This window comes from Juglans microcarpa x Juglans regia, chromosome 1S (assembly GCF_004785595.1).
Source record: "Juglans microcarpa x Juglans regia isolate MS1-56 chromosome 1S, Jm3101_v1.0, whole genome shotgun sequence".
NCBI lineage: Eukaryota > Viridiplantae > Streptophyta > Magnoliopsida > Fagales > Juglandaceae > Juglans > Juglans microcarpa x Juglans regia.
Genome location: NC_054595.1, coordinates 19511216 through 19532823, shown reverse-complemented (window position 1 = coordinate 19532823; position 21608 = coordinate 19511216). Strand labels below are relative to the sequence as shown.

General features: G+C 33.4%; 2 protein-coding genes across 7 annotated transcripts; one reads left to right on the top strand and one right to left on the bottom strand.

The window, feature by feature from the left end:
* Positions 1 to 6035: 6035 nt before the first annotated feature.
* On the top strand, positions 6036 to 8225 carry LOC121246761 (histidine-containing phosphotransfer protein 1). Of its 3 annotated transcripts, none has more exons than XM_041145028.1 (7): positions 6036 to 6184; positions 6382 to 6467; positions 6674 to 6804; positions 6963 to 7031; positions 7506 to 7577; positions 7701 to 7773; positions 7923 to 8225. In XM_041145028.1, exons 2-7 carry the CDS (start codon positions 6408 to 6410, stop codon positions 7980 to 7982), a joined length of 465 nt encoding a protein of 154 aa, XP_041000962.1. In that variant the 5' UTR covers positions 6036 to 6184; positions 6382 to 6407; the 3' UTR covers positions 7983 to 8225. The 3 variants fall into 3 exon arrangements, with proteins under 3 accessions (XP_041000962.1, XP_041000963.1, XP_041000964.1); XM_041145030.1 differs by having other exon boundaries at positions 6110 to 6212; XM_041145029.1 differs by having other exon boundaries at positions 6093 to 6467.
* An 846-nt stretch (positions 8226 to 9071) lies between these two features.
* On the bottom strand, positions 9072 to 16159 carry LOC121246760 (uncharacterized protein C1683.06c-like). Of its 4 annotated transcripts, none has more exons than XM_041145024.1 (13): positions 15889 to 16151; positions 15547 to 15760; positions 14876 to 15055; positions 14608 to 14718; positions 13729 to 14064; positions 13353 to 13529; positions 12780 to 13064; positions 12436 to 12558; positions 12027 to 12224; positions 11663 to 11916; positions 11387 to 11591; positions 9960 to 10265; positions 9072 to 9688 (listed from the first exon to the last, which is right to left on the bottom strand). In XM_041145024.1, the coding sequence occupies exons 2-13, from the start codon at positions 15730 to 15732 to the stop codon at positions 9398 to 9400; spliced, it is 2652 nt and encodes an 883-aa protein (XP_041000958.1). In that variant the 5' UTR covers positions 15733 to 15760; positions 15889 to 16151; the 3' UTR covers positions 9072 to 9397. The 4 variants fall into 4 exon arrangements, with proteins under 4 accessions (XP_041000958.1, XP_041000960.1, XP_041000959.1 ...); XM_041145025.1 differs by lacking the exon at positions 9072 to 9688 and adding an exon at positions 9732 to 9864 and having other exon boundaries at positions 9949 to 10265; positions 15889 to 16154; XM_041145026.1 differs by lacking the exons at positions 13729 to 14064; positions 14608 to 14718; positions 14876 to 15055; positions 15547 to 15760; positions 15889 to 16151 and having other exon boundaries at positions 12780 to 13104; positions 13353 to 13494.
* Positions 16160 to 21608: the final 5449 nt, after the last annotated feature.

Genomic DNA, 21608 nt, shown 5'->3' with positions numbered 1-21608 from the left:
TATATAATTACAAAGAAAAGAGATCGATCAGAACTATAATATATTGATAGATAATAACCCTAGCTAGCTAGCTAATACAACTCATCATGATATGACCTAAAGTTGATGGAAAGGTTAAGGGTTCTCTCCCTTTAACGAATATTGATATGGCATCAAAGATATATATATATATATATATATATATATATATATATATGCAATATCATAGGATCGATGAAAAAGTAAAAGTTCATGATATTGATGATCATGTGGATGGTGATCATCCTGCTGCCACGTACATGGTCGTCATGTACCATGAGGTTAATCGATTTCATGGTTTTGAACTTTCTTACGTACGTGTCTGGGACTGGAAGAACAATATATATTAAACAACATTAAAAAATACACAGTAGTAGAGACCGATCGAAGATAATGAAAGATCAAAAGTACCCCACCCAGCTCAGACACAGCTAATTGGGGCAAATTAATAAACTGATCTACCTGAAATGAAATCTGAATCCAAGCAGGAAGAGAAGCTTTACTTTACCAGCTTGTTTTGACGGGGACTGTTCCCAGCTCATAATTCCATGAAAAAAACTACACGATCTCCTACTGTTCGCATAATTTTCACACATCATATTTATTTTAATTTTTTTTATCAAATATTTAATATATAAATAATAAATGAAAGAATTGAATTAGTTTAAAAATAATAAACTCAAAAAAAAATTTAAAAAAAATATTAAAAAATTTAAAAAAATGTGGTGTATGAAGATTAAGAAAGTTGCGTAAGATTGCTATATATATCTGCAGACTACAGCTGGGAATAAAAGTAATGTTTGCTGACTATTTCAGGAAGGCCGGTTTGTCCATATGTAGCAACTGGCAAAGGAAGATAATTTCCAATCTGTGACTAGGCAAGCATATCTTGATCAATAAGCCAGTTGGCAAGTACGTACTAGAATATATAGAAAAGGATATTCTGCATGAGACAGTGGTGGACAAAAAATCATGTCAAATACAAGTTTATATATATATATATATATATATATATATATATAATCCCTTGTATTTTTCGACATTAAAAATGACTTTATATCCTATATATAAATTTTCACCAAAGTTTTATAGGATGATAATACGTACGTGTAAACCACCAAAACGTGAAGAATCTGATGCAAACTGCTAGCAAAATGAAGATAAGAAACTAAGATCTCAAGAACAGGAAAGAACCTTCGAGAGATTATGAAAAAGAGAGTAATATTGATATTTTGTATTTTTTGTACAGTAAAATCTATTTATACACTTGTATGCATTAGAAGCTTCCAAGTAACAAACTGAGCTATCTAATTCGGTTAACTAAGCAAGCTATGTACACATGTTTCTAATTATGCACATCATAATAAATAAACTCTAACACTCCCCCTCAAGGTGAAGCATGTAATTAAGAATGCCCATCTTGTCAAGTAATTCATGGAAAACATCACAACCAAGTGATTTTGTGAAGAGGTCACTAAGATGATGCGTTGAAGAAACATAAAAGGCCTTGACAATTTCAACTTGTACTTTCTCATTCACTAAATGACAATCCAACTCAATGTGCTTTATTCTTTCATAAAATATAGGATTTGCATCTATATGTAGAGCCACCTAATTGTCACAATATAGTAAAACAGTTCGTGAATGTGGTAATTTCAACTCATGAAACAATGACAACAACCAATTGATTTTACAACAAGTAACTATCATAACTCGATATTCAGATTCTGCTGAACTTCGAGAAATTGTGGTTTGTTTCTTGATTTTCTAAGAAATAAGTGAATCTCCTATAAAAATACAATAACCAATAAGTGATCGCCATGTATCTGGGCATCCTGCCCAATCTGAATCACAAAAACTTTTCAAATGAAGCTGTGAAGAGGATGAATAGAACAATCCTTGCCTTGGACTACCTTTGATATATCTCAAAACTTGATAAGCAGTAGCCAAATGGGTTCCCGTGGTTTATCCATAAATTGACTCAACACTTGAGCTGAATAAGATAGATCTGGTCTAGTGATAGTCAAGCATAAAAGCCTCCCAACTATCTATAAATTGTTGGGTCTGTGAGTAAAGCTCCATCATATTGATTAAGTTTTAAATTATGTTCCATGGGAAACTTTACTGGTTGTGCTCCAAGCATGCTAACATCTTCAATAACATCTAAGGCATACTTCCTTTGGCATATAGAGATTCCTTGTGCAGAATGTGCAACCTCCAAGCCTAAAAAATATTTCAGATTCTCCAAGTCTTTAATCTTGAATTCATCATCAAGCTTTGCCTTCAATCCAGAGATGGTTTTTAAATCATTTCCAGCCAAGATTATATCATCAATATATACTAACATTGCTGTAAAATGATCTCCAGAAGACTTGATAAATAGGGAGTAATCTGACTTACATTGCTCAAAACCAAGAGAAGTAACAAAGCTAGACAATTTAGCAAACCATAACCTAGATGCTTGTTTCAAACCATACAAAGACTTGTGTAGTCTACAAAATTTAGACTCCCCTTCTTGAGCAAAAGCTAGAGGAATTGGCATTTAAACCTTCTTAGCTAAATCACCATGTAAAAAAGCATTATTCACATCTACCTGAAACAAATGCCATTGTTTAATTATAGCCACAACTAGAAGAACACGAACAGTGGTAAGCTTAGCTATTAGAGAGAGTCTCTAGATAATCTAAGTCCCCTTGTATCACTTGATTGAACCATCAGCTTTATATTTCATTTTGTAAACCCATTTGTAGCCTATGGCTACTTTACCAGGATGTAGAGTAGAAAGAGACCATGCGTGATTAGTTTCAAGGGCTTTAATCTCACTAGCCATGGCAGCACGCCAATGTGCATACTTAACAGCTTGAGAAAATGATTGAGGTTCATCATGTGAAGAAATAGAAGTAGTAAAAACTCTATGTAAAGGAGAAAGGCAAGTATATGAAAAAAAAAAAGATAGAGGGTAAAGAGAAGAACTTGAAGTAGAAGAAACATTGTCCAGGGAAGAGATTGTATGTGTAGAAGAACGCAAGAGATTACAATGATACTACTGCAAGTAAGAAGGAGGATGACGAATCTTAGAAAACCTTCTAGGTGGATTAGATTCAGGATTAATGGTTGATGGCACAGAAGTAGAATTAGGTTAAGGAGTAGTTTGGGAAGCAATACCACTATCATCATAAGAAAGTGGAATAGGAGGAGGAAAAATAGGAGAAGACAAAGGTGAAGAAGCAGAAGGAAGCAAAGCTGAAAAAGAATAAAGGAAGACTTTATGAGAATAGAAGACTGTATGAGAAGACAAATCATAAAGCTTGTAAGTTTCGACACCAAAAGGATATCCAAGAAAAACACAAGGTTTAGCTCTTGGATCAAACTTGGAACGAGAATGAGAAATGATAGTGGTATAGCACAAACAACTAAAGATAAGCAAATGAGTGTATGTAGGAGAAATAGAAAATAGGATTTCGTGTGGAGATTTGTTAGAGAGAATGGGAGTGAGAATTCGATTTATTAAGTAAGCAGCATGTAAGAAACAATCACCCCAAAATTGTAAGGGCAATTGAGCTTGAAAATAATTAAAGAGCTCTAACCACATTTAGAAGATGTTGGTGTTTCCTCTCTACAACATAATTTTAGCTCGAATAATACTATAGTTGTGGCTACACAACTATTTTCATGAATAATACCATGAGCAAAATAGACATCAGACATAGCAAATTTTGGTCCATTATCAACTCGAATGATCTGGATTTTAGTATTTCATTGAGCCTCAACAAGACTAAAAAAATAGCAAAAAGTATTCCTAGTGTCATATTTGCATTGCATGAGATAAACCCAAGTAGATTTGGAAAAGTCATCTACAATGGTGAGAACATATCGTGAACCATTAAGTGAAGTGGTGGAAAAAGGACCCCAAATATCGTAATGAATTAGAGCAAAAATATGAGTAGAAAAAGAATGACTATGAGGAAAAGGTAATCTGTGCTGTTTGGGAAATGGACAAACTGAACAATGAAAATCATCAGCAACTATAATTGCAGGTGCAAACTTATTTAATAGTTGCAATCTAGGAGTAGACAAGTGATCAAATCTACAATGCCACAAATGAGAAGTAGACAAAGGAATACAAGGAAAATTACAATGTGGAACAGAAACTGAAGCAGACAATGAAGTATTATGAGCTGTATTGGAGAAAGGCTCTTGCAACAGGTAATAAAGTCCTTTGCTAGTCCAATCATCTTCCATGAGGATAGGTCCTGAATGAAACAATATTCAGGAAGGAAAATGAGACAGCAATTGGGTGAGAACGAGTCAACTAACTAGCTGATAAAAGATTGAAAGAAAAGTTAGGAACACATAAAACATTAGTAAGAACCAAAGAGCTAGACTATTGCACGACACCTTTATGAGTAACATAGACAAGATCACCATTTGGTAATTTGACGGTAGACTTAACAGAGGATGTTATTATAGTAAAGAATGAAATAGAACAAACAATATGATCAATGGCTCTGGTGTCAATTATCCACAAAATCACATGAAATTTGGAAAAGGAAATGGATTGATGTGTTGTAGAGAAAACAGAGTGAACATCAAGAGATGATAGAAACGAGAAATTACCTGAAAGATTCAGCAAAGACTCATGAGAAGGAACATCATTAGTACTTATAGAGGGATTAGATGATAAAACCTCAGGAAAAGAATGTTGTTGTAAAAAGCACAAAAGTTGCTGACACTGCTCCTTCGAAATTCTATTATGTGTCCTGCTACACCATAATGAGTACATAAAAGCCTATTTTTTCTTGAAGATTTACCACCATTCTTAGGAACAAAATATTTTGTTAGTAGAGCTGCTGATTCAATATTTGGAGACGAAATAGAAGAAATTTCTGTGTCTTTTTTCTTAAAGCACTAAAGAAAAGACTTTATTTATCGGTGGCAATGGATCAATGAGAAGTATTTGGCTCCTTACATGTGAAAATGATTCATTTAGCCCTATCAGAAACTGCTTTATATACTCTTGTTGTTGATAATCAACAAGAGTCTTCAAGGCACCACAATAGCAATTTGGCAAGGGTCTGTAATTTAAGAGTTGATCCCAATAAGAGCTTCGTAAAATAAGCATTCATTGTAAGATCATCTTGAGAAAGAACTGAAATTGCCTTCTGCAATTGGAGAGCCCTAGGGCCATTATTGTGAGAAAATCTTTCCTTCAAGTCATCTCACATCTCCTTAGCAGTATCCGCATAAAGAACACTATTGGCAATCTCTTTGGATAAGGAATTCAATAGCCAAAATAACAACTTGTTATTACATCGTTAGTCTGTAAATTTACTTTTGTAAAAAAATTTTAGAGCTAAAACATTTCTCATAAGTTAATAATCTTTAAATGTATGGAGATGGTTGATGACATGATATTTCAAGTAGTCATGTGTAAGTGAAAGAAGTCTCATGATACGCATCAATTTAGATATATGATTAGTGAAACTTACACGAGTGAATCCCTTTTTTCTTCCCTCTTATTTCTGCAGAAAGACTTATAAACAGTAAAATATATATAGCTTTGGAAAGTAATGTTAACAATGGATCAAGAACAATCTTTGGACTTATCATCTCTATTCTTTCGCAGGTATTTCTCCTGATGTCTCCCTTCCGTTAGTTGTTTAAATGTGGGCATTTCTCTGAATATTAAATATTTTTGGGTAAATGTCAACCCTCGTCGTTCTAGTCATTAGAAGAGGTATCAACAATTTTCTCATTATCTTGTTGATTCGCAGCAAAATATTCTCTCTCCCCATAGAAAGTGAAGTGAACGTGGTATTATCTGTCATCAGGAAAAAGTGAACATAGACTATCATAAATTCATTGAAAAGAAAAGGTTACGTGTCTGAAGTAATTTCTACGTCAACCCCATGTGTAACATTCGATTAGAACCAATAATTTGCAGGACGTTTGTTTTTAAAAATATATGAAAAAGAGTAGGCGAATCAGAAAATAAATTAATGGATTAAAAAAAAATAGAATAATAATTCTGAAAGGGTTAAGGGGGGCGGGCTTCATAAATAAAAGCTCATAAACGATGCGAAGGAAGGGAACAATTGGTGGGGGCTGCGATTCTGTAAGAAAGCACTCAAAAGCAGAGCACAATTCAAAAGAGGACTAGAAAAGGGTGGGTTAGACTGTACTAGCGTTTCAGAGTAGACACATACCCAAAAGCTAGAAACCTTTGCATTCTGCTCAGCGTGATAAATTCTCAATTCCCTTTCAAGCATTTATATACTCTTTGATTGAGTAGTAATTCCTTAAGATCAGCAATATTTAAGCCACAATCTTTTTTGGGTCACCGAGTGTTGTGTGTCTGTGTAGAGAGGAGCGAAGGCAAAGGCAAAGGCATGGAGTTGGGTCAGATGCAGGGACGGTTGGCTGAGTACACAAGGTCCTTGTATATGGAGGTAAACCAGAGAAAATTGTTAAATTTATGAGCAAATCTTTATGGGTTTGTGGTTTTTGCTTTGTTTTGTTGGTCTGATATGTCTGATCTGTTGGGCTGTATTTGGCCTTTTTTTTTTTTTTTTTTTTTTTTTTTTTTTTTTTTTAAATTTCGTTCTCTACGCGTTGGTTCTGATTTTGTGGGGCTTGGTTTTGTTGATGAGTGAAGGGGATCTTGGATGCTCAGTTTTTACAGCTTCAGCAACTTCAAGACGAGAGCAACCCAGACTTCGTTGTTGAAGTTGTGTCTCTTTTCTTTGAAGATTCTGAGAAGCTACTCAATGATATCGCCAGAGCTCTGTGAGGATTCAAGCTCTCTCTGTCTCTCTCTCTCTCTCTCTCTCCATCGTCTTTTATTTCCTTTTTTGCTGGGATTGTTTGTTTTTTATACTTTGAGTTGAGCAGAAAAGTTTATTTCTTCGGTTTTGGGGTTTTCCTTTACATTGTTCTTTGTTCAGAGATCAGCAAAGTGTAGATTTCAAAAGGGTTGATGCACATGTTCACCAGTTGAAGGGAAGCAGTGCCAGGTACTCAAATTTCTTTATTTTGTTCACCGTTTTCTTTGTTTTCCTTTGCTTTTTAGTTTTCCTTTTTGCTGTTTGATTTAAGGGGGGGAAACCGGAAAAAGAAGAAGGAGAATGAAAACGAAAAATAAACAAGAAAACAACCACCTTCCCCGTACGAACCCATGAAATAAAAAGTCCTGCTTGGTCTCTGTACTGTTCAAATAATCTACCAAAGTAATAATTCTCTTTTATGTGTTTCTCCAACTTGGTATGAGCCCCATGAATTAAAAGTTGAATCTCACCAGAAACTTTATCAGTTAAAAACTTAAAAAGTTCTGGGACGATAGTTAAGAATGAAAAGAAAAACAAAGAGAGTACCGTATCGGCCGTGGAGAACTTTTTTTTTTTTATTTTTTTATTTCTCAAGTAGAACTTTTATTTTCTTCCTTCTAATCTGCTTTTACTAAAAGAAGAGTTCGGTTTCGTGCTTATCAGCGTGGGTGCACAGAGAGTCAAAGATGCCTGTGTTGCTTTCCGCAACTGCTGTGAGGAACAGAACGTTGAAGGGTGAGTCATTATCATACCCTACCTCCCATAAATATATCTTTTGTTTTTCCTTCATCTTCAATTGAATCTAAAATTTGTAAGATGCAAGATATTTTTGTAACAAAGTGGAACGTCGGATTGCAGGTGCCTGAGATGTCTGCAACAAGTAAAACAAGAGCACTACCTTGTGAAGAACAAGCTTGAGACCCTATTCAGGGTGAGTAGAATGGGAATTGCTTTAAAGATTACTGATTATTGCAAACTATCATTTTTTTTTTTTATGTGCCCTTTTGTTTGAATGAATGATTATTGTTTGCTATATACATCTATTTCATTGTTTTGCAAAAATAATGTTGATGATTGCAGCTAGAGCAACAGATTGTGGCAGCAGGTGGGTCAGTTCCTATGGCAGAAATGACTTTCTAACGCTACCAAATTGCTGGGGGCTGCAAAGTATAATTGGGGGGTTTGTTGTAGAATAGCGTTTATATCAGTTCATGTGAACAAGTACTTGATCTGTTGCTTTCATGGCTCTCTTTAACTACTGGCCTAATGCTTGTATGAATGAAAAGAGAGCTAGCTTTCCATCTGGTGCCATTTCTCATTATGAAACTGGGAGATCAATTTTGTGTTTCTCTTTAATTCAATGTGTTATCGTTTTTTACTGAATATGATGTTTGTTTGTAAAGCACACAGTCTAATTATTTGAAGTTCTGATGTAAATGCAAATGCAAATGCATGCCTTCCCAGCATTTTCATTTTGCTGTGAAACACAACTTCTGACAAAAGGGTTTTTTTTTGGGCTGTGAAAAGGAAGAAAAAAAAATCTATTTGAAAGGTTCTTCTGGATACACTTAACGAAACTACTAACGTGAAAATCTTGCATATCAGTTAGCAAATCTTGCCTTTTGGCTGGTAGATTTTTCTTCTTTTTTTCTTTGAAGGCGTTCCTCCTCTTCTTGTCGTTTTGTCTATGATCCATATCGTCATTAGTTGGCATAAAGAGGAGAGGACGATGGAAACATTTAAATTGGTATAATAAATTCAAATGGACAGCCAAATACCATTTTAAATTAGAGGGACTCGGGAATACGAATCCACTTCCAAAGATATGATTCTTTGAGGTCAATCGTGACATTGGAGCTGTCGCTCTCTATGGCTACATAGAGTGGACAGGAACGTGGAAGTTGGTGGTAGAATGGGATGGTGATACGCTTTCTTTCCTTCCCGTCAATTGTTTAACAGAAAGTATCAGCAAGATTCAGGAAAAGTCCATTCACAATCCAATCCAATCGTTGTCTTTTGTTGAAAATCATCCTCTTTTGCTTTTCGGGCGCTTGGCAGAGGTGCAAATAATTGCTGTTTGGTGGCTGAGAAAGAACGAGGAAATGGAGAGAATTGAAAGTACAGAAAATTCCTAAGAAGGTAAAATTTTCCTAAAAGTTTGTCAAGTCCCGACTCTCCCATTTCCCAGGAATGTGAGGAAGGCAGACCATGATTCTAAAAGAGTAGGCATCCCAACTAACATTTTGAAATTTTATTGTTGATCATCTGTGTGGTTACAAAGTAATGTGATGGAAAACGAATTGAAAACTAAAGACAATGAACAACTGTGAATGTTGCTTTGTGTGTTGTTTCCTACACTGTGTTTTGCTGTCACTGAACTAAACTAAAAAGCATAATGACAGGTTCGGTTCCTACATGAAACATGTTCTTATAAAATTTGTGTGTGAAGAACATCAGCAATACAGATGAACTGCTGTATATCCAAGGAGGAACAAAAAATCAAATCCTTATTGTCAAAGAATATTTAACCCTTTTTGCCTTGAGGAAATCCCAGGTTATTTAGCTGGTGTCCTCCACATTCTTTTCTGGTCATCAAAACTTCCCATCACAGCAGACTGCTCTGTATTTACCAGCTGTGTTGCAAACAGATGATAATATGCTTTAAGGTTAATATGTTCCAATATTTTGACCGGTTTTCCATGTTTTTCATCAATAACAGTTTGTCCATCTTTGGATTCGACACCTTCGGCAACGACTTTGATGGGCTTCACTAGCAAAGTTGGCTTCAGAGGGGAGTGATCACCGGCCAGCGCTACTGCACCAAGGATTTCCCCGGAGAATGTCCCCTGCACAACACTAACATTCAGTGCTAACAGCTAAAGCAGAAGAAACATCAGGTGGATACATCACCAAGACAACAAAATGAAAGGGAGGAAAAGCCTTTCATCAAAGAAAAGTTATATTTCTAAACACGATGCAGAAGACACATCCTTTATACTGCTGACATAGCAGTAACGTGAAGTGTGTCCATCCTCTATGCTGACTTGCAAATAGATCGACTTGGTGCCAAAATAATGCATGGAGAATGCTATATAACATGCATTATAATGCCATTACCATATGCTGATATCTAAGGTGGCTTTGTTGCAAGCGGAATAGCCTTGTCAGCAAACGCCGGGTGAACTTGGCTTCAGGTGTCATTTTTGTGTCCTGAAACCTTTTCAAGATCCTTGGAAATGAACCAACTTTACGCTGGATGCCAAGTGGAATGAGTGTGATGTTAAGTTCCGAATCAAAGACTGTCTTTGCAGCCAAAGGGTCGAGAAACATGTTGAATTCTGCATATTCATTGGATGGAACAGAGAACACATTTCCTTTGTCTTTACTTTTGTTGCTGAGGTGTCCTCCAACTATATATACAGCCTGCGGCCAGATTTGAGATCGGTTGATGTTGTTAATATCATATGAAAATTATCCATAATTTTAACTTTATCATACATAATGTCAAAGCAAGTTTTAAGCTATATATTATTTTCATCATCAAGTTCAGCAAATAACAGCAGCTAGCACTTTTCAGAACGGCATGGTTCACCAAGAAACCTAAGAAAGGATGATAACATGCAAAATGAGTCGTTAGATTTCACTAATTTGTAGAGATTTTCGTTAAATTTATCCTTTTGTTTTTTTTTTTTTATTAATTTACAATTAAGTGCCACCGTCCAACCCCTTATATGATATTCATTTATGTGCGAACCAATCACAAGTCGACATGTGGCATAAAAAGCCACACTATGCAAGGTGATTGGGTGCTACCAAATCAGCCCTAGGAGCAGGATCCTCCTCCTTTGCTTCTTTTTTTTTTTTTTTTTTTTTTTTTAAGATTTTAACCAACCACATTTGTTCACATATATTTTAATCTTTTATTTTTGTTTGTATTCTTATTTTAGTAATATTTAGTTTTTAATTTGTACGTATTTTTTAAGAAACAATTAGTTAATTTTGTCGTTTTGATTGTAGTTATTCAAGTTTTCATTTTTAAGTTTTTTTTTTTTTTTTTTTTTTTTTTTTTTGTGTGTGTTTTAATTTCTTTCTGTCTTTTTAAACACTTTTGGATTTTTAAACTAATTTTTATAATAATTTTTAACGAGGTAAGTAATGTGATACTTTTGTGTAAGTTATAGACTTTGATTGACATTCTTCCTGAACACCCGATGCCAATAAAAAAACAAATTGTAGAATTTGATTGATTGACACGTGACATCAATTTCACATGGCATATGGGCAACTAAATTCTAACGGAAGTTAGATAAAATAACTTAGTTGCAAATTTTCGAAAAATTCAAGGATTAATACTAAAACATTGAAAACCAAGGAAACCTTTTACAAACAAATTACGAAGATTCAGTGATTGATTTTGTATTTAATCCGAGATCTAAAATTATATTGTAATAAGTTTTTAGAGGTAACTACTTTAATCATGAATTCCTCTAATTCCCTCTTAAATTTGTGATCAGACAGATTAGCAAGTAAATAAATCCACTTACCTGAATAAGAGAGGTGGTATTTTTCTCTGATAGTATGATTTTGGCTAGATTAGTCAGGGGTCCATTGGTGAGTATAGTAATCTTAGATCCTGAGTCAAGTGTTTCCACCACAGACTTCCAAACTTCCGATGCCAGTGGCTGCCTGAGCTCAGGGTGATCGGTGTCCCGAGGAGCTTTATACTTAATGGAGTTCTCAGCTGTGTATCTGCAGAGGAAATAATGAAATGATAATGGTTAAAAAGATGATGAATAGAAAATAGAGTAAACTTTTAGTACCTTCTAGGACTTCTTGGCAAACTACGAGCAAGACCATAGAGAGTGTCGGAGTCAAGAAATCCACCGCTGCCATGTGGGATGGCCTTGGCATATTTGCAGTCTCCAACAGCTGAAAAGGTAGGATCGGACTGGTTCATTGCAAATACATCTCCAAGACCAACTTGAATGTCATCACGCCCCATCATATGAAGTAAATCATAAACCACATCTATTGTAGCTGCATTTGCCCAACCAGTTGGGCTTACTATTATTGCCTGCAGAATGAAACAACCAAGGCAATGCATATAAGAATTTCTGTTGCTTTTTAGAATTGGGAGACAACCAAAAAGCTAATCATCATGAATAAAAAGAAAGAGCAATCTACCTTCAGGTAGATTACTTCCACAGGTACTTTCAGGAGGTAAAACAGAGCTAGAAAATCTCCTGCACTCATATCCATGTCAAAAACAACAGGTTTCCCAAGTGTTTTAGACCCAAAATCTGGTTTGTAAAGAACTTCTTTGTAATAAGGAAATTGTGTCGTAAAATTAAATCTCCCAGTATGTTGAGGACGATTTAGAGCCTGTAAGAAAGTGTGTTATAATTCTGTTCATATATACATTGTAGCAAGGAGGTAAGACTGCATTGAACAGAACATGAAAATACTCCAAGTAGACATCAACTGTGCATGCAAGTTGCGCATGTTTGTGTTTTGTGCACCTTTGAATCATGTGTAAAACAATAATGTTAATGAAACATATTCAAGAATTTAAGAAGAGAAAAGATGAACCTACATCCAAGAAACTTATGAAAAACTCTCTGTCTAGGGAGCTGTTCTTGTTCTGGTTGGGTTTGGCTTTTGTAGCAACTAGCACACGCACTGCATCCGGACCAGTTATCTCTGCTGTATAACCATCCTAATAAATTGTTGCAATAGATAGCACATGCACATTTGAACAACACAAAATGTAAGCCAGACATTATTGATTCAGTACACTGCTGACATGGCAAGATTTGATTTGAAAAGATCATTAATTTTAAAATTTTCTAATAGATCAAATCTTGACATGTCGGCAGAAATGGAAAGAATCTAAAAGTTGTCTATTATGTTGTGTTGCAAGCCTGAACAAGTTAATACCTGGCATTTTCCCTTCCCATTCTTCACAATGCAGAATGGATCTCGAAGTCCAGTCTGAACATGACCACTATGTACTCCACCTTTCTTTAATCCAAATTTCGGAACTATGCGGCCATCGAAGAATGGATTGGAACCATCAGAAGCCCCATAAGGTTTGTTGGAAGTAACTACAGTTACATTCATATACTCCATTTCAGCAAATTCATTTAGCCCATCATCTCTGTGAGAGTTAAGCGTGATTGAAGTTGCCACACCAGATGTAAAGGAGTCCCACATAAAATAGCTCTGCAAACAATCAAATTGTAGCAGATTATCTTACTTGCTCCTGAAAAAGATGCAAAAGTGAGTCTTTTTTTTTTTTAATAAGAGATGCAAATAAGACTTTGTAACTTCTTAAGTTTGTATGTAATCACATAATAGGAGATCAAAGATCAAAGTAAGGTCATAATGACAAGCAAGAAAATTATATTTGCAAGCTTGTGCGAAAGACACACCCTTTGCATTGCTAATATGGGAGGATTTGATTAGTAAGATGAAAAACTTTTATTCTTTTCTTGTAGTAGAACAACTTACAGTATAGAATTCGTCGTCAAACCATGTATCACGAGTTATCTTCAATGACTGGAAGCAGTATTGTGCCTCATATGTATTCAGACTCTTCTCAAATGTGTCAAAGAAGTTCTTATTAATTGGGATAGTGTTCGTTGCATCCAGCGGAACGAGGGTGATAGGAATACCAGAATGAAAAACCTGAACGAAAAGGAATCATTGTCAAATGCAACTGACTTTTAGCTTCAAGACACGAGATGTGTCTATCTCTTTACAGAATTGGGAAATGGTAAGGTATTGGAGAGAATCTCTATTCTTAATCTATCAAGAAAACCATTTTATACTTTTTGGAGAGAGAATCATCTGCCATGACAAGCATCCTAGGAAGGAACTGCATTACCTGGTATGCAGCAAAAGGATCTCCAAACACATTGAACTCTGCATAAGGATTACTAGTATAATCAGTGAACAAATTGCCATGGTTACCACACTGCTGAGGCACGCAAGATGAGCTGGCATTTTGTGGGCAACAACCAGTCGGGTTCTTTGACCTCACACCACCACCCATGACATAAATGTGCTCGATGTTTTTCTTTAAATGTGGGTTGTTCATAAGGAAAATAGCCATATTCGTATGTGCTCCTATGACAAACACAGTTACGGGGCCCTCTGATATTTTATCTATCATCACTTGCTGAGCAGTTGGCTGTCGAAGAGGAGTATACTTCCTTCTCCCCTGAATACATCACAAATTATGTTAGCCAAACGACATGATAATCAAGAAAAAAGAAGGCACAGCTCCAGTGCAAAGGCACAAAATAAAAGCTGGACATGAGTCTTGAATCCTAACAGAGCATACTGAACAGATTATACAAAGAAAATTCTAAGATCACATATTTAGAGGATAAACATTATGAAGTAAAGCAGGAAGCTGAGACAAACTTCCCCAGTTAAACGCACCCACCCTTCCCCACCACCCCCCCCCCCCCCCCCCCCCCCCCCCCCCCCCCCCCCCCCCCCCCCCCCCCCCCAACAAAAAGAAAGGGTAAAGAAAAGAAAATAAAAGCATTATCTGGTAAGCTTGAAGTGAGTTGATAGTATAACATGGCCAAGACAATCAATTCTAGCTGCTATAAAAACCGAAAAATGAATTGAGTACTTCAGCTAATATAGTGTACCATGGGAAGTATATCAACATGTTATAATTTATGGGGAATTGGACCAACAAGAAGAAGGAACAAAGATCATTCCAGATTGCAATTACTGTGCAAGTTCATACCTGAGGTAGGAAAGCTTTCCGGATTCCATAGTTGGCATTAATATCTAGTCGCCCTCCTTGGCCTACAGGAATAGCTTGTCTATATCTACAATACCCTCCAGTTGTGATTCCCTGATATGTTAAACACATAATAGAACCATTCACATAACAAATAGTGTACAATTAGATAATTAATAAGTGGACTCATGTGGCTTTTAGACTGGGATTTAGAACATTGAACTATATAGCAAGCCATTTAGTTGAAATGATCACAGAAACTTCTTCACACCTGTTCAATAATAGGAAGATACCCTCCAACATCAGGGAGAATTGTACCATCTTCTAGTATCCCACCCTCACCTCCTACTCCAACGGCAATGTCATCACGGCCCATCATGTAAAGAATGTCATAGATTTGATTCACAGCATGCCCAGCATCAGTCCATGCATTTGTGTTGATGGTGACTCCCTGCAGCATGTTTATTCAATAATCACTATCTGCTGTACCAGTCATAAACATTTCTCGGGGCGTTTAAAACTTGAAATGAATTAGTTGGTTTCAGAATAAGTCATTCTACTTGCAAGCCCGTGTAAATAACACACATTTTACACCGCTAACATGTCATAAATCACCTTGGAAATATAATATTTTGGAACTAAAATGCTGGACTACTGAATTTCTGGAAGGAACAGTCTACCAAGACATGGTTCATCAACATCAAAAAGAAAGTATGAACTGCAACATCCACCAAAGCAATCTAACAAAAAAATTCCACGTCTTCAAAACTACAGATATAGTCAAGATTCTAAAGCACTGACTCGTATTGCTAGAATAAACTCAATTAGAATGCAAAATTAGAAATTAACATTAAAGTCGTTCATAAGTTTTGGATCACCATTAGAAAATGGCAGGAATTCAGTCACTTGATGTCACATAAAAAAGATTTATCATGAACTCACCTCCACCTCAAACTCTGATCTGTTTTGCTTCAAGAGGTACAAGAGAGCAAAGAAATCATCGGTATCGACATCTGTATCCAACAGAATTCGATGTGTACGACCCTTCACAGTATACAGATTATCTCCAACAACTCCTATAATCAATAACACTATAACCCAGAAATTCCTCTGCAGCAACATTCTCATGGCTTCAATCACAACCCAGAATCCACTTCTACAAAAAATATCAAACGTTGCTTCTTATTTCTCCAAAACAAAACACAGAGCAAAGCGTAAGGAAAAACATACAACATAATATCAAGCACAAGAGCATGAAGAATTAGAAAAGTTGCAGAAACTTACAGAGGTGGTTTGGAGAGGGAGACGAGGAGTTGGACAGTATTAAGTACTAGTTGAAATGAAGAGGATATCCAGACCGGCAGCACGTGAGGGGGGCGCAAGAACCGCCGGTTAGGGATGAGAAAAGACAAAAGGGATGCCAAGTTTACGTCTTCATTGGCAGAACCAGCAAGATTCTTGGACTTTTGGCTTTTGAGAGAGCAGAGAGAAAGAGTACAACTCCAGTTTCTGTTTATCTTTCTTTTTTCCTCCTTTTTACTATCAGTATTATTATTATTTCTTGAACTTTCTCCTCCTCCTTTAATGATTTGAAGGTAACGACAGCAATGGCGAGAAAAAAGGTCATTTCTTCAACCGGCATACGGGTCAGAGATTATTTCTACAGATTTTAGATACAAATGCACGAAATTATTGCATTTATTTTGGGATTTTAAAAGAAAAATATTATGGTGGCTCGTTAACGATTAAACATGAGGCCAAGAAAATACTTTTAACTATAAATGAATTATACAAAAATATTTTTAAAAAATCCGTTATACAACATGAATCTACCTTAACAGTTTTTTTTTTTTTTTTTTTATTGAAATTTTCTCCCATTCACCGACTGAATTGGATGGTATTTTTTCCCATTAATAGGATGAACTAACTCGGAATGAAAAAGACACAACATAACTGTAATATTTAGGTCTCGTTTGGATAGTGAAAATATTTCATCTCATCTTATATCATTATTAAAAAATTTTTAAATTTTCAAATAAAATATAACAGCTTTTAATTTTTATCTAAAACCATCTCATCTAATCTCATCTCACTATCCAAATCATACCTCAATGTTGTCATATATATTCTGATTGTGAAAAAGGCAAAAACCAATGGAGACATTTAAAGTTACCAATTCTGCTACCTACAATTATTTTTATGTATTATTTGCGTACTCTATTAATGTAGTGAAACTCAATATTTATTTTATATTAAAAAATAATGCAGTCTATCACATCAGTAAAGTATACAATAAATACATAAAAATAACTGTACTTAGAGTTTTTGTAATATTATTTCTTTTTCTTTTTTCAAATTAAAGAGAGTATATGGAAGGGTCTCAATGCGAATTTGTAACGTGTTAGACCTGACATTAAAGGTAGGTAGTAGCTAGATCTTCGCTAATCATGCATTATCCCTCTGAAAAGCTTACCTTTTTTTTTTTTTCTTTTTAGTCATTTCAAACAATAATATTAGTTATAATCTTAAAATATATAAGTCTTGTACACTCTTTTAAAAATAATATATTATTAAAAATTAAATTTTTTTATATAGATCTTATATTAATTTATTTTTTTAAAAAAAATTCGTAAAACTTACACACTCTAAAACTATATCCAACTTTACTCTTCCAAAACTTATCACAAACTTCATTCTCAATCAAGAATGCAACATATTCATGAGCGATTTTAAGTTATGAAATAAATACATATCACGAGTCTGGCCTATATATGAAAGCAAAATCTGGAGATAGTCTGATTTTGTAAAACTTGTCCATTAAAATCTATATACATACATACATACATACACACACACACACACATATATATATATATATATATATATATATATAATTCTCAACCCTTAAAATAGATCTAAAATATTGTCAAGAGTCTTAAATTTTTTTAAAAAAAAAAAAAAAAAAAAAAAAAAAAAAAAAAAGTCTTAAATTTTCAGCCATATAATTTATAATTATTTATGAGGATTTAAATAACTTAGGATTTATATATATCTAGAACTCTACATGTTATAACATTCTCCTTATCTTAACAATTTTTTTTTTTTTTAGCAAAAAGAAAATGAAATAATTTTTATATTTATTTGGGACCAATTAAATACATTTATATAATTATATATATATATGAAATATGGTCAACATCGAATTAAAAAACACAAGCACACATACCAAAGGAGGGTGGAAAATGCAACCCCTTTAAATATGCATGCAATTTGACACTGGTGCATGCATATATATATATATATATATATATATATATATATACTGTTATATAATACTATGGGCGCCACCCTGTTATAATTTATCATATCAACCTCAGGTTTTGGCAATTTCTTGATCTGCATTTTGCTTTTGGTCATATTTGGGCAAATAATATAATAATATTTGCCACCTTCTGATCTGGGAATGTATATCATTCTTTCTTCTAATTCAATATTATTTGTTATATCTTTCATGATAAAGATCATCTTGATCACCACGTACACTATGACTATATCATGGATTCACCAGAAAATACAACACAAAATCCAACCGTCCAATATATTATTTATGTCTGATGAGAAGATGATGGAACGTGTTACTGTAAGTAATGACTCTTTTTTATAAACTGACGTTCTTTAATGTAAATCTGATGCATCATATTTAATTAACACGAGGGCATTAGTTTTTAGGTTGGTTTTTTGTTCTTTCTGTAGTTGTATTTGTAAACCTAGCTGTCATTGCTTAATTAATATTCTACAATATGATCTGATTCGTGAAAGAGAATAAATGTCGGTCGTTTAAAAGAATAAAACATAGATGCCTTCAACATTTTTGTCAGTATTTACTGAATAAAATAGGTATATATGTGCATGAATAATTTCACCAACCAAATTATCGTAATCATGGATATGTGAATAGGGAACATGCTTTTTTTGAATCATTAGATCAAATCGTATATGCACATATGGTACCGACACAGATTGATTTCAGACACATGGATTATTTATTACTATATATATTTCAGTTCAATTCAACCCAAAGCATGCTTCATAATTTTTAAAAAATAAAATAAAAATAAAATTATATAATAAAATATTTTAAATTATAAATTATTTATATAAGATAGATGGTATACTCTCCACTTCGAATCGTATCGAAAATCGTAAAACAGAATTAGTTTGATTTGATTGCATCTTTCCAGAAAAGATGGATTAAAAATGCTGAGAATAAAGCAAAAATAATAGGAAAAACATGTGCATACTATAATAAAGTGAATGTACAGATCAGTTAGGAAAGGAGCCTTTTAATGGAAACAAATGTGAAGAGTGGGAGGGAGACCGACGAAGAAGAAGAGGAGTAAAATTACCTCCTGGCCCTGGGAATAATCCGATCTCGATGATGGTGATTGGTAACTTGGTTACCCCCGAAACTCGAAAAGTTCAATACCATTGGATACCAGATGTCCACGTGTCAGTCTTTCTGTAATTTGGATACCCATTTATTAGAAAATGATGCAAAAAATAAAAGTAAATCTATTGTATTCTTTGTCTAAATTAAAATATCAAATTTAGAAAAAAAAGAAAAGGAATAAATAAGAGGTTTTCTTTGTTTTTACTGTTGATTTCAATCCATTTTATCTTATCTAATCATTATAACTTTCTTAAATTTTTATATAAAATAAAATAAAATAAATAATTCAACTTTTTTAAATTTTAAAATAAAAATAATATTTAAAAATATATTTTAATAATATTTTTTAAATTTTTTAATTTTAATCTTAATTCATCTCATCTTATTTACAAAAACAAATCAGCGTTAACAAACAATCATATCAACGATGTTTTGTTGGAACTTTTTATCCTTTTTATTTGCGTTCCTACGTATTGGCATCGAATTATGGTTTTCACACGTGGATTGTCCAACGAATCACAGTACTTTTTCAGATTTGGCGGTTGCCGTTGCGGATGCGTGGACCCTCACTCTACTCAATGTTATCTTTCAAATATAGAGAAATTATATTTGAATATTCTTTTGTACCCATATTTTTTTTAAATGATAAATATATAATTTACATGAAAAAATAATTTTTTTAATAATAAATTTTATTTTTTTTAAATGGAGTTCACGAGACTTACACAACTAAAACTGTATATAGCATTCTTCTATCTTTTAACATGTTTTACATCCAATAATGTTGCTGCTATAAATCTTAAAGCTCGTTTGGACATTTCAAATATTTCAAAATATTTGTGTTAAAATGTTTTGTGAGTAGTCATGAAATTGTTTGGGTTCAAATGTTTTATTGGATTTTGAGAAATGAGAGAAAAAAAATTGAATATTATAGAATTAAAAATTGGTTGAATATAATTTCTTAATATTATTTTGGTATTGAAATATGACAAATTTATATTATTTTTTATGTTTTATTTGGAAGTTTGAAAAATTTATAATGATTAAGAATGAAATTTAAAATTAAAAAATATTTTGTGTTTGAATGATGTTTAGGAAGTAAATATATGAGAATACCTGAAAATGTTTGGTTACCCAAACTAATTGGATAAAATAAATAATTTAGGAATTAGAAGATTGTGAAATCACTGCTTGTGCCAAAATCTAAACCAATAAAAAGAAGTAGATTTTATTATTTATATCTTTAATATCCCTCGTTAAGTGAGTCCAACACAAGAAATATCTAATTAATTGAATGAAGTGTAAATCGATCAAGATTTCAAATTCAGAACCTTTGTTATATATAATACCATGTGATATTAGTTACTACTACTTGCATCAAATATTTAAATTGATGAGAATATGTAGATTTTATTATTTTATATATTTAATAAGGATTAAGCTATCTCAAATTCTTGGCATATTGCAAAAGATTGATATCTTGTGCAGTCAATACAAATTCATTGTCTCCAAGATACGATCAATAGACAAATGATATATACAAATCTAAAATGTACAAATCTCGCACATACTTTTATAAAAAAGGTGGATTTCAACATGAAAAAGTGTGAAAACTCATCTTGTTATGGGACTCACATTTTTACAAAAAATTTGTATATTTAAAATTTGTACCTAACATTACTAAAAAATAAAAAAACACTTGCAAACAGTTGGCAAAATGACTGTAATTTAAAAATAGAAGATCTTTACAGGTTAATAAACTTAAGAGATTATGATCTTGTCGAATAGTGAACAATTTATATATATTGGATCGATCATGACTTGTTTATGAATCATGCATGTATTCTCAAGTTGAAGCAATAGGAATATTTAAACTATTTTCAGGGAAAAAGAAAAAGAAAAAAAAAAAAAAAAAACCACGTGTATGTGACACCTGCTTGATTCCTCAAATAAAGAAAATGGGAATAGAACACTAATTTGTCTTGATCAACTAAATAATTGGATTTTTTGATTGAGAGTCGGGCTTAAAAAGTTAAGATGAGTCTTTGATTACTAAAAAATTAAAAAAAAAATGAAGAATCTATATATATGATATTAAGAGACCTATCTAAGTACTAAAACTAAAAGTCATTTTGTAGGTATATGATCTGTATATTTTATATGGTTTTGCGATTCAAGAAAAAGTAAAAAGTGCATTATTGAGGCATAAAAATCCCTGACAGAGAAACATGATCTAGATCTCGTAGATGTAAGACTTTTTCTTTTGCATTAAGAGATAACTATTGTTAGATATAATTGCAAGTCTTACATCTCCTTTATAAAAAAGAGTAGCACCTATCATTTAATAAATAATTTTTTAATGTATATCTTGTTGTATAAAAATACAAAAATCAAGGATGACAACTAAAGTAAACAAGTACACAATCAAGCAAATACACGACGCAAAATTTACGTGATTCGACAACTTACCTACATTTACAGAGTTATAAAAATCTTATTAATTAGAGGAGATTACAATCACTCAATCTCAACTCACTCTTTCTAGGGTTTTTGT

Excerpts from the sequence above, each read along its gene's own strand:
- LOC121246760 (XM_041145024.1), bottom strand. The coding sequence starts at position 15,732 with ATGAGAATGTTGCTGCAGAGGAATTTCTGGGTTATAGTGTTATTGATT. Across the intron at positions 12,559-12,779 it reads ATGGGAAGGGAAAATGCCAG|GATGGTTATACAGCAGAGAT; the intron begins GTATTAACTTGT and ends ACAATTTATTAG. Across the intron at positions 10,266-11,386 it reads ATACCACCTCTCTTATTCAG|GCTGTATATATAGTTGGAGG; the intron begins GTAAGTGGATTT and ends ATCTGGCCGCAG.
- LOC121246761 (XM_041145028.1), top strand. The coding sequence starts at position 6,408 with ATGGAGTTGGGTCAGATGCAGGGACGGTTGGCTGAGTACACAAGGTCC. Across the intron at positions 6,805-6,962 it reads AATGATATCGCCAGAGCTCT|AGATCAGCAAAGTGTAGATT; the intron begins GTGAGGATTCAA and ends TTCTTTGTTCAG. Across the intron at positions 7,578-7,700 it reads GAGGAACAGAACGTTGAAGG|GTGCCTGAGATGTCTGCAAC; the intron begins GTGAGTCATTAT and ends GTCGGATTGCAG.